Source organism: Hemicordylus capensis, chromosome 4, assembly GCF_027244095.1.
Source record: "Hemicordylus capensis ecotype Gifberg chromosome 4, rHemCap1.1.pri, whole genome shotgun sequence".
In the NCBI taxonomy this organism is placed as follows: Eukaryota; Metazoa; Chordata; class Lepidosauria; order Squamata; family Cordylidae; genus Hemicordylus; species Hemicordylus capensis.
In genome coordinates, this window is record NC_069660.1 from 159,421,868 (window position 1) to 159,438,390 (window position 16,523).

At 45.5% G+C, this 16,523-nt stretch overlaps 1 protein-coding gene across 3 annotated transcripts in view; it reads right to left on the reverse strand.

Moving 5' to 3' along the window:
• Positions 1-16,106, reverse strand: part of PAPPA2 (pappalysin 2) — a 263,647-nt gene extending 247,541 nt beyond the window's left edge. For all 3 annotated transcript variants that reach the window (XM_053248611.1, XM_053248609.1, XM_053248610.1), the window contains exon 1: positions 15,555-16,106. In XM_053248611.1, coding sequence (XP_053104586.1) covers positions 15,555-16,077 — 523 coding nt within the window. In that variant the 5' untranslated portion in view covers positions 16,078-16,106. The remainder of the gene's footprint in view (positions 1-15,554) is intronic.
• Between the last annotated feature and the right edge of the window lie 417 nt (positions 16,107-16,523).

Here is a 16,523-nt window from a genome sequence, read left to right on the forward strand (position 1 = left end):
AGTTATTGACTGAGAAAGCACTGATATACTTTCAAAAGGACCCCAGGGTTCCCTGGAACACCATGTTTTAAAAAATCAACTCTCTGTCCAAGTTTTCCTATTGCCTTTCACTTAAGGACAACATCTCTTCTTGCCATTCACAGCTCCTTACCAAAAATAAAGTTTTTAAAATCCTGCTTCTGAAAAATCTGAGTGATCAGGCCAAACTTAGCAAGCTCATGCTAAAGCTGCAATAAGCAAAAAGAGGCAACTCTTTTTGGAACAAATCAAGAAATATAACAAGACTGAGAGCTAAACTGACTTCTGTTATCTATCTAGTACTCGTGGTAAAAAATTTAAAAAATCTTATCATTCCTGATTGCAATTAAACACAATGTCTCATTTGTAGATGGTGACATTTGAACTTTTTTTCTCACTGGAGAAGAAATTCTTTTTTAAAACTGTATAAGGAATAAAGAAAAGGAAGCAAGTTTACATAAGTTTTGTTGAGTTTGATAAAAATATTGAGCACACGTTTGGCTTTCATTTGTTAAAATAATTTTTGGAGCTCAATATAAACAGCTCTGGTAGATCACTTTCACTTTCTGGCAAAGTGCTGGATTTTGAAACAGTGATCAGAGATTCTCTCCAAAATAACTTTTATTTTCTGGTCAGCTGCCCAAAGCTGACTCAGAAAACAAAGGCACTTGTGAACAAGTTTTACAGGTGTCTGTAAATTATTCCCAGGTGGTAGCTTGCCAACCATTTCCCATCTCTCTTCTCCTCCCCCAAAGAAGAACAAAGCATGGCTGGCTGGTTTCAACAGAAAATTTGAAATGACAGACGTCCTGGGAGGACTTCCTGGGGTTGCCTCTCCAGATATGTATTTAAGATATTTCTATCACACTCATCTGGGACAGGCTCCACTTGAACCAGGATAGAACCAGATAGTTGACACTTAAAATAAAAACAAACACCGCAAATCATTTAAAATGACGCCTGCGCGGGTTGCCAACAGGAACTGGGTGGTATCTGGATCAGCAAGCAAAATCCCCTAAGGTGCGAGGGTGTAAACATTTCAGATCAATCTGAAGGGGACAGAGTAGAACCAGGAGCAGAGCAGACAGAAACACAAGACAGCTGGTCAAAAAGTTCAAACAACAGTAAGGGAGATAGTACATGCCAATGCCAGGTAAGAGACTCAACATACAGGTTTTATATACCAATGCTAGAAACCTCCAAGCCAAGATGGGTGAGCTGGACTGCATGGTTGCTAATGAAAACAGATGTATAGTGGGCATAACGGAAACCTGGTGGAATAGTGAGAACCAGTAGGACTCTGTTATTCCTGGGTACAAACTCTACAGAATGGACAGGGGGGGGCGGATTTGGCACAGAATGGCCTCTGTGCATGTGCAGAGGTCACTAAAATGGCCTCCATGCATGCTCCATGCAGCCACTGCCGGCCCTGGCTACTATGCTGGAAGTCAGCAAGGATGGGGTGGAAGCCCCTGCCCACCAATGCCAATGGGGCTTGTAAATACTAAATGACTCCCTTCCCACCCGCTCTACCCTTAGGGAATCTCCAATGCCCCTTTACTATTAAAGGGGAATCCTCACCGGATTCCCCTTTACCAGTAGAGCTTCGAACTGGTTCAAACCAGGTCCAGTTCAACCAGAACAAAAACTGAGCCAGGCCTGGTCAAGTGGAATCCCATTCAGATTCGAACCAAACTGGGAAAGCCAGTTTTGTGCACATTGCTACTAGATACATGCTATCACCCTCTGGATCAAAACACTGAGAATGAACTGGAGTTGGAGAAGCAAATCAGAGAGGCATCAAAGAAAGATAAAATAATGTATGACTTCAATTACCCTCACACAGACTGGGCAAATTCACATGCGGGTATTGATAGAGAAGCCAAATTTCTAGACATGCTAAATGACTGTGCCTTGGAACAGTTGGTTGCAGAACCAACCAGAGAGAAGGCGACTTTGGACTTAATCCTGAGTGGTGCCCTGGTGCGAGATATCAGAGTTGAAGAACCAGTGGGGAATAGTGACAATAGTGTGATCCAATTCAGCTTATGTGCAGTGGAGCACTGCCAAGGAAGTCCAGCACAGATGCACTGGACTACAGAAGAGGAAACTTCTCAAAAATGAGGGGACTGGTAAAAAGGAAGCTGAAAGGTAAAGTCGGGAGGGTCAAATCACTCCAGAAAGCATGGGACTTATATAAATAAATAAATAAATAAATAAATGTGAGTAAGTAAATAAAGAAGTAAATACATAAATAAAATTATTAATAGACGCTCAGTTGAAATGTATACCAAGAAAGAGGAAAGGTACCATCAAGTTCAGGAGGACACCAGCTAACAACCAGAGTCAGATAAGGTATAAAAGGGTAGAAGACTGCCTTCAGAAAATGGAAGTCCTGCCCAAATGAAGAGAACAGGAAGGAACATAAACTCTGGCAAAAGAAATGCAAGGGGACAATAAGGGATGCAAAAAGAGAGTTTGAGCAGCATATAGCTAGAAGTGTCATGGGGAATAACAAAAAACTTATTTAAATATATCAGAAGGACAAAACCTGCCAGGGAGGCGGTTGGACCCTTTGGTGATGAAGGCGTAAAAGGTATTATTAAAGAGGATAAGGAGATTGCAGAGAAGCTGAATGAGTTCTTTGCATCCGTCTTCATGGTAGAGGTTACTGACCATATACTCTCTCCGGAACTGAGCTTCTCAGACTTGGAGGCTGAAGAACTAGGCCAATTTGAGGTGACGAGAGAGGATGTTCTAAACTGTCTTGAAAAACTAAAAATTAACAAATCACCAGGGCCAGTTGGCATCCACCCAAGAATCCTAAAGGATCTCAAACGTGAAATTGCTGATCTCCTAGCAAATATATGTAACTTGTCCCTACAATCAGGCTCTGTACCAGAGAACTGGAAAGTAGCTAATGTAACTCCTATTTTCAAAAAAGGATCCAGAAGGGATCTGGGAAACTACAAGCTGATTAGCTTCACTTCTGTGGTGGGTAAATTGATGGAAAGCATACTTAAGGACAAAATTGTTAAACATATAGAAGAACAGGTCTTGCTGAAGGAGAACCAGCATCGCTTCTGCAATGGCAAGTCTTGCCTCACTAACCTTCTGGAGTTCTTTGGGTGTCAACAGGCATATGGATAAGGGTGATCCGGTTGGCACAGTATACTTGGACTTCCAAAACGCTTTTGACAAAAGTGCCCCAACAAAGGCTCTTGACTAAACTTAGCAGTCATGGGATAAGGGTACAGATTCAGTTGTAGATTGGTAACTGGTAGAAGGTAGGGATGTGCAGAACCGGTCTGACGGTTCGGGGGTTCGTGATCGAACCGAACCCCCGCCCCAGTTCCATCCGGACCAGAACCGAACCGCTGGTCCGGCAGGTCCGCGAACTTTTAAAAAAAAATTAAAATCAAAAGTAAGTACCTGTAGTCCCTTTGGCGGGCTTGCTGTAGCCCCGTGGGGGGTGTCCATGCCTCTCCCCCTGCCGGCCTCCCTCATTACTTCCACAGCCAGGTAAACATAGTCTTTTGGGCCTCTGTAATTGCGAGCAGCGACCATTTTGGCCGCCACCGCACAAGCGCAAATGCCCAGAGGGGATTTGTGCATGCGCGGCGGCAGCAAAATTGGCTGCTGCTCGCCTTTACGGAGGCCCGAAAGGGCCAAAAAGGCTACGTTTACTTGGCTGCGGCGGCGATGAGGGAGGCCGGCGGGGGGAGAGGGAACCAATGAAAACAACGATCTTGAGGTTTTGGCAAACAATGTTGAAAGGGCTTTACTTTATTTTGGCGGCTTCCAAAGGAGGATGGAGGTAGGAGAACGGGAGGCGCTGGTGACTCCCCCCAGCAGCCTGCCCCCCAGCAGCCCTTCAATATTTTTAACTACTATTTTTAAATTGTTTCCATTTTACTTATAATTTTCTTGTGAAAGGACTTTTCGGTTTTTCAGTCCATGGTAGTATTAAAAACACACACACACAAAAGAGAGTATTGAGGGAGAGAGGCACAACTAGATGTTGAGGGAAAGAGGCATTTGTGGCAGCAGTTGCTATTTCTAAGGAGGCACACTGAGTAAAGTGCACCCACCAGAGCTGAAGAAGTTTAGAGACAAGAAGCTGTCACTGAAACTAAATGGTGGCCGGCACACATCCAGGGGATAGCTGAGCCATTCATGAATCTTGTAATAGATGAATGTTCTATTGAAAATAATTGTTAAAAAATGAACATGAAATGATGAATGAAGAATGTTGTTGCCCCCGATAATGGAGTAAGAGAACTGCACTTTTTTGTATGGCAAAATCAGATGTAAAGCTTTTTAAATATTTTGTAAATAGAAAACTGTATCATGCAGGGTGAAGAACTGTCATGTTTTGGAAAACTGGATTGTCAAGGTTCGGGTTGTGCTTTTAACCACGTCCTCCCAGAGGAGGACAGAGCGAGGACGGGAGGCATCTCCCCCTCGCAGCCCCTCCCCCGCCACAGCTCCCAGATGAGGGATGCAGAGCACTGGATTTGACCCTTGAGCTAGACAGTGAAGTCAGCATGCAGAAAATAATTCATGCAAAAAGCACAGCCCATAACAGAGGAATAGCCATTAAAAGAAGTCAGACCACAGACACTAAACTAGGTATTGAAGGAAGTTTTGAGGGAGAGTGGTGCTTTGTATATAGTGAGGATCATGTGTGGCTGCCAATATACACATTTTAGTAAACCTTTAATTTTCACAGAATTCAAATTTAAGTTGATGAGGTTTTCAAGGGTGAAACATGATTTTAAAACATTCATAACTAGTTACTGACATTTCTGAGCATTGTCTGAATTGCTGACATCCTTTTCTCATTGTTTAGTGAGCCTTTCTCACTACTAGTGCCCAGTTGTAATCTTGGGATTACAATTTCATCATTTCATCATTATAAATAAATTTACTAGAAAGGAGGCGAGAACTGGAGATATTCTCCTTCATTTATACTCCAAAGTTATCAAATGCATTCATGTTAGAGCATATTTGCTCTAACAATTGGGCATTACTCTAGTTAATAGATGAATGTCCGGCAGCTCCCCCCGGCAGCCCCACCCCCTCACCGGCAGCCCCAAAATTCTGCAGGCGCGTCGGCCATTTCCGGTACGACGTTCACCGGGGCTGCAAGCAGGTACTCTGCAGCCCCATGCCAACACTTTTGGGGAGAGCACCGGTGGGGGGCCACCCTCCCTGCCCCTTAAAGGACACCTCCCGCCTCCGAATTGGCTTGAACGCTGGACTTCCGAGCCGGTTCGGTACTCCAGAATAGGAACGCCGAACCAGTTCTTGCACATCGCTAACTGTGGGCTTCTCAGAGGCATCTGTGTGAAACAGCATGCTGAACTGGATGGGCCTTGGGCCTGATCCAGCCGGGCTGTTCTTATCTTGCAGAATATTTCCAAAGCAATTTCCAAATTGAGACAGAATACAAAATCATCATTTTAAAATGTATCAAAAGTACAACACACACGCTCTAAAAAGTCAAGGTGGAATCCACTGATTGAAGATAAACAATACAACCAAAAAGAATTCCATAAAAAAGCATCTTGCCATCTACAAAAAACACAGGGCAGGCAAAGAGAACCATTTTCATCTGTTACTGAAGCACAAAAGAGGTGCCAGGTGAACATCTCCAGACAAGGAGTTCCAGAACAAAGGTGCCACCACAAAGGAGGCCATGACACTGGTCACCATCCACCTGGTAACTCTCTGATATGTAGCAGGGGGAGAGCAAAGGCATACTTGCCACCTGAATGGGAAAATAGGGACATGTTGGCAGGTATGCAATGTCCCTAATTCAACCTGGCAAAGCATTCCTCCACTACCTTGTATTTCTTTTTACAAGACCCTTTGGGGCAAAACCCCTTTTGCAAGACCCTCTGGGGCAGGAAACCATCTTCTCATTCCTTTTGTTATACAAGCCGGTGAACGTTTCATCTCCAGCTGGAAGTTGTGCCCTAACTGCACGTCGAAAGAAAACACCTGTGATGATTGCCCAGTAGCCCTTTCAGAACAGGAAAAGCTACTGGTGTGACTGAGAGACTGAGCTGCAAGTCAGTAACTCCCTAATTTGAATCTCAGCTCCCCAGCTGCAATATGGGAAGAATAATGCTTACTTACCTTACAGGGGTTGCATGAACAGTAGATGAGGTATTAAGGCTGCAATCTTTTCCACACTCGGGAAGAAGTCCCATTGATTCCAATGGGACTTCCTTCAGAATAAACTTGAACATAAACTTGTATAGGACTGCACTTTTAAAAAGTGTACTTTGACTGTACTACTTCAAACTATGGATCGGAGGCTGCAATACTGACTTTCCCTCCATCTAAAAGAAAAAATAAATAGTTATCTAGGAGAAGGGATTCCAACTCAGCTTTCTCCCCAGTATGTGATATGTATGTGTATGCTCTACATATACAAAGTGCAGAAATTTGTGCAGGTTTCTCTGCACAAGGGAAGTATTCAGCAATACAATCCTCCATTTTCAGTCTCAAATGGTTCCGTCTACAAACAGTTTTGTCACTTCATCGGCTCTTAGTATAAACTAGACTAGAGCATTAGGAATCTGGACCAACCCTCAGGGCCTACTTACTCTGCAATTCCTCACAATGTTAACACTGGTGACATTCATTGTTTCTGATATTGCCTCAAACACAGACTTTGTCTTCTGACAAACCTAAAAGTCCTGTTTCCAGAGACTAGAAAAATCACCTCAGAAAACGCTGAACGAGAAAACAAACCCTCCCATCCCATGTCCTCCATCACCTCCTCATATTGCCATTTCCCCCGAGGCACACATTCTCAGGAATACTGGCTGGGTGGGAAAGTAAAAGGGGGTACAGTTCATGTTAAGAAAAGGAAACAAGGAATTCCATGTCCCTCAGACTTGTAACATTTCTGAATGACCATATCAAATAGTCCACTTCCAGCCACATACAGTGGCCCTCAAGAGGCTCAATAAATCTCTTGTTTTCACCACCTGTCTGGGGTTGCAAGAATGAGAGGGGACGAGAAATCATCAAGCATGTGAAGCTTCACAATGCATGGCATGCAGGCAGCATTTGGCTTCATGAGTTAAGTTGTGCAGAACTGAGGAGGCTGGTGTCTAGAAGAACTGCGGAGGTCCCAGTCCTCCCTGGAGTTTGTATACTACCACCCTAGCAGACACTGGTCCAAAAACAAAGACTTTGTCTTGTCCATTTTGTAAGTTCCTGTTTATAGGGATGTGCACGAACTGGTTCAGCGCCAAACCTGTGCACGAACCTCAGTTTGTTCACATCCCAACTGGTTTAAAAAGGATCCCCACCTCACCAACTATGCATGGAAGCCTTGCCTGGCTATGCTTGTGTATTGCAACGGTGCCACCAAGTGGCTGAAAGGCCAGCTGTTGTTTTTTCCTACTGCTACTCTTTGCTCTACAAATCATCACTCAGAGTTCCAACATTCTGCTGCTTCTGGGTCTACGATCCATTAATCCACAATGAAGATGGAGGATAGGATGAAGCAAGAGGTGAAGCCCTTAACAACTTAGTACAGAGGCAAGAATCTGTGCCAACTTGATCTTTCGTACATCACACAGTACAGAAGAGGCTGATGTGATGGCAAAATGACATGTTACACACAAGCAACCTGGATCTTAGCCTACTTCCCATACAACAACTAGCATTTGCATAGCGCTTTTTGAGTGTATACTGTCCAGATATAATCCTTAAAACAACCCCTGTAAGGTAAGTAAGCATTATTCTTCCCATATTGCAGCTGGGGAGCTGAGATTCAAATGAGGGAGTTACTGACTTGCAGCTCAGTCTCTCAGTCACACCAGCAGCTTTCCCTGTTCTGAAAGGGCTACTGGGCAATCATCACAGGTGTTTTCTTTCAACCTGCAGTTAGGGCACAACTTCCAGCTGGAGATGAAAAGACCACGGCTGTAGGTCCGAAGCTGTCATTAGCGGCTTACAAGTTGCCCTTCAGAATTGCAACTTGTGAGATACAGGCAGAGGTGTGCATACCAAAATTCTGTGGAGGATCAGAAAACACAAGTTGTGGTATTTCCGGCACACAATTTCAGCTTACTGAAAATTCCTACCACTTTTTTTTTTTAAGCAAGTTTCTAGCCTTATGCCTGTGAAGCAGTAGCAGCTGGTGGGCATTGAAGCAAGCGGGGAGTGGGGGAGAGAACCCATATCATGGAGGTGACCTCCCCACCACCACTTTCCTCCACACCAATGGGCTAGGGTATTTACCCAAGCCTGCCAGCATGGAGGAAAACAGAAAGGGAGAAGAGCAGAAAAGCAGGCGCAAAAGACAGAATGCAAAAAAGTGGAGGGGAGGCAGAAAGCAGAGAAGCAAGGGCAAAAAGCAGGGGCCAAGACAGAAAGGAGAAAAGGCAGATCACAGAAATGTTGGGGGGGGGCCGAAAAGGAAGGGCAGAAAGCAGAAAAGCAAAGGAAAGAAGCAGAGATGAGAAAAGGCATGTAGGTGGCCCTGAGCTCCTTGGAGGAAGGGTGGAATATAAGAAGTCATAGCAGAATCAGAATTATACAAAAGAGACATTGTTGCACCATTTATACAGGTTGCAGAATTCAGAACTTCTTTGTGTAGAATTGGAGAGTTATGTCCACATCTGTGGACCATGGAGATTCTGATGAAAAAGAAAGGTAGATCCAAACCCATGAAAAACCAAAATCTGTTTAGAATGCATTCTCAATTCATTGAGCATTCCAGTGAAGCCCAGCACTCCTTGGTAATTGAGCATGGCCCACAGAAAACATATGGAGTTGAGCTGAGAGAGAGAAGTCCTGTTCTCACATAATTTCACGTGTTCACCAAGAACATAGAGGGAGAAATGGGACTATGCTGGCTAGTTCCAGCCCCACCCCCTAGGTGTTCAGCTAAAGGCAAGAATAATCCCTAGATGTGTACAGTTGTACACACAATCATCTTACGTGCTTTGGGCAAATCAAGATGTTGGTTTATAGGCCATTTTACTGTGTGCTACTTGGCCACCTAATGGTGCAGTGGGGAAACACCTGACTAACAAGCAGAAGGTTGCTGGTTTGAATCTCCACTGGTGTGTTTCCCAGACTATGGGAAACACCTCTTTTGGGCAGCAGCGACATAGGAAGATGCTAAAAGGCATCATCTCATTCTGCATGGGAGGCAGCAATGGTAAACCCCTCCTGTATTCTACCAAAGACAACCACAGGGCTCTATGGTCTCCAGGAGTCGAAATAGACTTGACAGCACACTACACTTTACTTTACTATCATCTTGAATGTCAACATGCACAGTGCTACTCAAGATACCAGTGCCTATGGGGCAAAACGACGGGACACCACTGAGTAAAAATGAAAGGCAGTAAGTGAGATTCCAACCAGAAGGAAGAAGTTATTTAAATGAGGACACCTGTCAAATGTAGCAACGGTCATCTCATAAACAGTCAGTTGTCAAATATCATACAATACTAAACAGCACTGCATATCAAACCATCAGGTATGATCAGATAGTAGACACAATGTCATCTATCAAGTACTACCAAAGACAACCCTCCAGCTGTTGTTGGACTACAACTCCCATCAACCACAGCCACAGAGGCCAACAGTCATGGATGAAGGGTATTATAGTCCAGCATCTGTAGGAGGGCCAGAGCTGTGGGGCCCTGAAACAGGAGAACTGAGGAGATTTAGAGCTCTGTTTTATTTTGCAGCACCATTTAGAGTTATACCTCTTATTTCAATTGGCCCCTTTTCTCATTTGCTTCCTGACCTTCTACTTCGCAGTAGTGTAGAGATGCAAGCAGACACAGGAGGTTTTGGAAGGAGCCAGCATTTCAAGCATTGAATGAGCATTAAAAGGTTGCATGTGGGAGGGCAAGGACTACTGCCACTTCTTAGACAGAACAGGCCTAATCCAAAACAGGTTAGTCACCCATATTATGAAAATTCCACATGCAACTCACCTCAATGCAGAATGCAACATTTCCCTGAAATATTTCATGCACATTGATCTTAATATACAAAAATCCTACATTAAAACTGCATTAAAACTGTACTGAAACATCAGTTGCAGTTTCCCACCAATAACTGTCCACACAGCTGTTTACACATACACACACACATACAAACGACCATCAGACAATACAAACTACAACACATATATGCAATACATTCATTTCCAGTCTGAAATGCTTTCTGAGCATGAAGTTCCTAACTCATAGACTCTCCAAAGCCCCATGCACTGACATGCCCCTTGACCATGCCTCCCTGACTCCCACTACATTCAGTATTTGTCTACAGAGGTAAGCGCTGAAGACAGAGAGAGTTTCCTCCTGTGATTTAGAACTCTGGCAGCTGGAGTTCTAGACTCCTCATGTTCATTACTTGCCTCTGCAGACAAGTTCTGAACGTGGAACACCCAAGGGGCATGATCAAGGTTATATCAATGGAGTGAGGGCATGGCTAACTGGCATGTTCCCATTCACCCCCTCATGTGTCGGTCATCCATGGGGCTGTAACATATTAAAGGGGGTTTAGTCCTGTATAAATCAATGAGATTACATTGTGCCCTCAGATCCTATTGATTGCACTGTAAGGGTGTGCACAAGCGATTCACCTCAAAATGGTTCGGCTTGAACCGGGGCCAGTTCGAAGGTTCGATCACAGACCGAACCGGGGGAAGTTTGGTCCATGATCAAAATGAACCAGACCTGGTTTGGGTAAACCAATTCAGGACAGTAAGGGCCATTCCCAAAGCAGCACTGGCGGCACATGTGGGGGGAGCTGCTTACTTTACAGAGAACTTGTGTTTTGGGCGGTATAAAAATGTGTTAAATAAATAAATACTTACCCCGTCTGCTCGCCGCTGCTCACCATCCCAGTGCAGCAAGCACACTCCCCTCTCCTTTACCAAGCCACTGGCTCAGCGGCAGCTTGCTTCTGGCCTCTGCGCACGTGCAGAGGCCATTTTTGTGACCTCCACACATGTGCAGAGGTCATTTGCATCACCACACAATTTGCGCAATGATGCAAATGGCCTCTGCATGTGCAGAGGTCACAAAAATGGCCTCCGCAAGTGTAAGGAGGCCAGAAACAAGCCGGTGGCTCAGTAAAGGAATGGGGAGTGATGTGTGCTTGCCATGCTAGGAGGGCAAGCGGTGGTGAGCAGCTGGGGTAAGAAAGCAGCTTTTCGCCCTCTTGCCGTCGCCACCTCAGAAATGCCCCTTGTAAAGGGGAATCCTCACCAAACCACCACCAGTTTGGTGGTCACACTGGACCAGACTAGTTTTGGCCAGACATGGAACTGGGCCTGTTGGAGATGCAGTTCCAGTGCATCGACCTTTTGCACCAACTATCCTAATGACCACTAGGTGCACTGGGAGTAGAGATAGTGAGTAAGGGTCTCCCTGGCTGTTCTACCTGTCTCTACTCTATGACCCCTGATCTGACTCTTCCGCACTTTCTCTGCTGAGTCACAATCCTTCCTTTCCTCCTAGAGAGAAGATGGAAACATCTCTCTCCCTCCTACAATCATGATGTAGTTCTCTAGATTAGGTTTAAGTCTTTCCTATCCAAGTGTACTTGACCAATAAATACTTAGTATTTAGTTCTACAAGGATCTCCAACTCCATGTGTTTTTCTCTAAATAGCTGCAACTAAACCATTCTCTGCTACCTACTCTGTAACTGGAGTGTGCTCATTCCGTAGTGCTCTGCTGTTTTACCTACTGGGGGTAAAAATTAATAACCTCTAACAGGGCCGGGTTGGTTCAAACCCAGTTTGGAATCAAACCAAACCGGTCAAACCAATTCCATGCACACCCCTATTGCACTGACTTCCCTAGACCAGGGGTATGCAACCTTTGGTACTCCAGTTGTTATTGGACTACAACTTCCACCATCACCAGCCACAAGAAGTTGTGGCTAGGGATGATGGCACAACTTTGGCCTTCCAACTGTTGTTGGACTACAATTCTCATCAACCCCAGCCACAATGGCCAATAGTCAGGGATGATAGAAGCTGCAACCCAACATCTGCTGAGTTGTACAACCCTGCCCTACAATGTGCAAAAATGTATTTTTTATCCAATCCATGGAATTGGGTTGACCAATTCCATGGAGAAGAGCAAATCAGTTGGGTGCTCCTAATTCTGTACTTTTAACATCAAGCCTTGAAACAACGAAATATTTCTACTACTATTCATTCATTCACTTTCTCTCTCTCCCTCTCTCTCTCTCTTGCACACACACGCACACACACAAAGCAAATGCATCTTAACTGCTAGCATAGCACAGCTTAGCTGTTTCCACCAGTTGCCTGTGAAGCCACACAACATACATTCAGGACAGCAACAGCAAGGTTATAGGAATCAAAACAAATTATTCCAAATTTGTGGCTTAATAACATTTTCACTTCAATCACCAGTGGGATAAGCTCTTCGTGAATACTCAGATGGCTTTCTAAGTACGATGAAGAAGGATCCAGCTTCTGGGAAGAGAATCCTTATATAAGCCCACCTGCAGCTTACTGGAAGTACATCATGACAGGCATCAGTTTCCAATGCTCAACAGGCCAACTTCCCATGAGAATTTGGAAATTTGTTGCTCTGGTAGGTCCAGAGAAGAGCATCCAATAATATGACAATTATTTTTAGTGCACTGATTTTTGCTGCTGGAATAGCATACAGGCCTTCAAGATAAATGACAGAGAGCCAGCGTGGTGTAGTAGTTAGAGTGCTGGGCTAGGACCGGGGAGACCCGAGTTCAAATCCCCATTCAGCCATGAAACTAGACACGGGCCATGGGCCAGTCACTTCTCTCTGAGCCTAACCTACTTCACAGGGTTGTTGTGAAAGAGAAACTCAAGTATGTAGTACATCGCTCTGGGCTCCTTCCAGGAAGAGCGGGATATAAATGTAAAAATAATAATTATTATTATTATTATTATTATTAATAATAATAATAGGAACTAATAATCAGGTAGAGACTTGCAAATGATCAAGATCCACACAACTTGGAATCAGGCAGTATGCTGCCTGGTGAAGAATTTCATGTGGCTATAAAGTCTGCATAATTTGACTGGATGAAGAGTCTTGAGAAACCTTGCATAGGTATGTGTCATACTTGCTGATAGTGCCCATTTACCAGGGATGGTCAAACTTTCTGGTACCTGTTCATGGTAAAGCACTGTCCCTATTGGAATTTTTGGACAATGCCTTATTATAATAGTGTAAATTGTTAGAGCAGCCATTATTTAAGTTTCCGTACTCTCCCCTGCTCTACAAGTTAAGTCTCTGCAGATCCTAGAAGCCTAAATATCTCTCTCTCTCTCTCTCTCTCTCTCTCTCTCTCTCACACACACACACACACACAACCTGATGCATCGTGCCTCTAGTGAAATGTGTGTGTATGAACCCAAATACCACAAGGCTGTGCCCATTCACTCAGAAATGAGTCCACTCAAACTGGGCTGCTGATCCCCACAGGGTCAGACTGTAAGGCTACATACATTTGCTGGCTCACATACAGAGCAAAGATGCATCAGTGAAGCGAGAGAGCAGCCTCACAACTAAATGCACTGCTGCAGAAGAGAAGCAGCAATTTTTCACACCCTCTCCTTCCCCAAGAAGCCCTCTGTGCCACCTGAAAATACATCAAGGCCTCAGGGACATATTTTCAGGAAGCACAGAAGGATTCCTGGGCAAGGGGAGAGCATTAAAAAATGCCACTTCCCTGCTGCACCAATGGAGTTAGTTGGGAAGTTTTGTTAGGCTGCTCTCTCACTGCACTTGTACATCCTTGCTTTGTATGTCAGGCAATGAGGAGCAAGTCTCACTAAATCCGAGATACCTTCATAGACTCTGCTGCCTTCATATGCTCAGGCTAGGTAGCACCATGCAGTGGAATGAGGTAGTCAGACTTCAGGCTTACAAGATCAACTTTGCTTTTTATTTTATTAGCTGCTCCAAGATCCACTGACCAGGACCAGGGGCAAAATAGTGACGGGAGGTGTGGGACGGGTAGCAGATATCAACTTAGAATTAAGGAACAGAGTTCTTCTAAACCCATGCTCAGCCCAAAAAAATTGATTTGATTTGATTTTTTGTACCAGAACTGAGCTCACAGTTCTTTCATAGAAAAATCCATTCCTGGTCTGCCTCCCAACTTTCCTTGTTTCAGCAGCTTAATTTAGGGAAGACAAGTTGTTTCCACTATTAGACAATTGAGAATCAGAAACTTTTGCTGATTTACTGCAAATCACCCAGAGATCTACCACTTGCTCCCATTCTGCTGACCTCAATTGTAGTGCAACCTCAGCAACTTTACACACTGCACCTGCTGAGAATGATCCCCCCCCCCCAGTTTGCCTTTAATCAAAATGGCAAACACTCTTCTTACTTTTTAGATTAGTGCTGAGCTGGACCATGATGAGTAAATGAATACAACCAGAACAGAGCCTTCAGCATTGCTGAAGATATCTGGCAGCACATGTGTGCTCGTCTCAACCACAGATTCCTGGCATGAGAATAAGGGTGTTCGTGAATAGCCAGATGCCCTGTTCTCATCTGTGAGACATTGGCATATATGATGTTCTCCTGAAAGAGCAGGAACTTGGACAATCCAGCACATCAGTATGACAAAATGAATAGTTCATCAAGAAGATTCATCAGTATCACAGTTCTGCATTCACATAATTTTAAATTTGGAGATCTCTGAAACCTACTGATCACTATAAGCAATTTTATTTTTCTATTGTAGGTTCAACCAACATAATAACTGAGTGAACATTTTTGCGCTGAAATCTTATACACACTTTCCTGGGAGTAAACACTACTGACCAGTAAATATACACAAGATTTCTCGGTTCCAGTTCGATCCTAGCAGTTTTACGCAGAACTTAATTCCATAAGCCTGACATGATGAGAAAACGTACTCAAAATAATCCCAATGAAATCAGTCCCACCACGCTTTTAAGTTCAATCAATGGGACTACTTTGAGCCCACACAGTTCAAGGGGCTCACTCTCAAGTACGCTTAGTTCGTTCTTTCTCAAGCTTTCTCTGCTGCATCAAGAAGCCCTACATCTCTCTAAAATATGATTTTGTTTTAAACTGCTGAAAAAGTAACGGACAAAAAAGAGACTGTCTTTCCTTCCTGCCGGGTTTTCAGCTGCAGAGGGAAGAGGAGAAGAAATGCGCGAGTCAGCTCGAGGAAGTGGCGCATGCGCAAAAGGGTTTAACCATTCTCTTCCCTGAGAAGAACGATTGCTTCGAATTCTGAGTCCCGCCCCGCCCGCTTCTTTTAAGGAAAAAACAGCAGGTTGGGATCTCGAGCGCCACGTGTAGTTCTGACTCAATCTACTCTGTCCAAGAAGAGATTCCTGCTTATCTGTTTCCTCCCTCAGTAAGGTAGCCCACGCCCACCACCGAATTTACGAGCGAGTGGCAATGATGAACCCCACTCCTCTCCCCGAGCCCCCAGGCTTCCAACCCAGCCCACCTCTCACTACCTCTTTACCTGCGATGATGGCTGGGTTGCTCTGGCCGCCCTCGGGCTTCACCCAGGCCTCGATGGTGAATTCTTCGCGGGGCAGGGCGGCGAGGACTCCTGGGCGCAAGAGCAGCTGCTCTTGCCCACCGGAGAAGCGGAGGGCCGCCAGGGTGCCTGGCGCTGGAGCCGGCGCTTGGGCGAGAGGGCCGCTTCTGGCGCGCGGGCGCCGCGGGAAGGCGTTGCTTTCTTCCCACGTGTCTTCCACGCTGCTGCCGTCGGAACTCGGAGCGCGCCGGGGCCGCAAAGGCGCCGCGATCCGGCCCACAGATGCTCCTCCCGCCGGCCGCGGGTAGCTAGCGTAGGGGTGCTGCGGGGATGCCGCCGATCTGGCCCTGCGGAGCCAGCAGCGCTCCCCGTCCTGAGGAGCCGGCATTCGGATTCTCTTCTGTTTTCTCCAGGCGGGATTGGAGCTGGAGCCGGCCACGCCCAGCAGGCATACGGCCGCCGCCAGGAGCGCGATGGCCAGAGGCGACACGGCTGGATGAGCCATCGTCCGACGCGTAGCCTTCCCCCTCGCGGTTCCTGTCCAGTTACAAAGCGACCCCCTTTACATGGATCGCCCCTCACTCTCCCCCCACCCCAAGCCAGTCGTCGGCTCCTCTACCTTTAGGTTGCACGTTGCGCCCAGCCCCTCTGCTTGTCGCTCATGGGAGTGATTAGGGGCATCTTTTTGTCTGGTGAGCAGGATCACTGAACCAAATATGTTGCCAAGAGCATCATCGACGCGGCCTTTGTCCGACTCCGCGGTGGGTTCGTCCTTGGCTACCCGCCCTTCCTCCCTCTCTCTCAGGTGCGAAAATTCCTCCTTTTCCTCTCCAGAGAACTGAGTTCTGGAGGAGGTCAAAGGCAGGCTAGCGCCAAGTGCTCATACCTCATTCGTGGGCTCTGCTTGAGCCTCATGTCTTCTCCGTGCCCTATTATTTCTGCTCTTTGAAC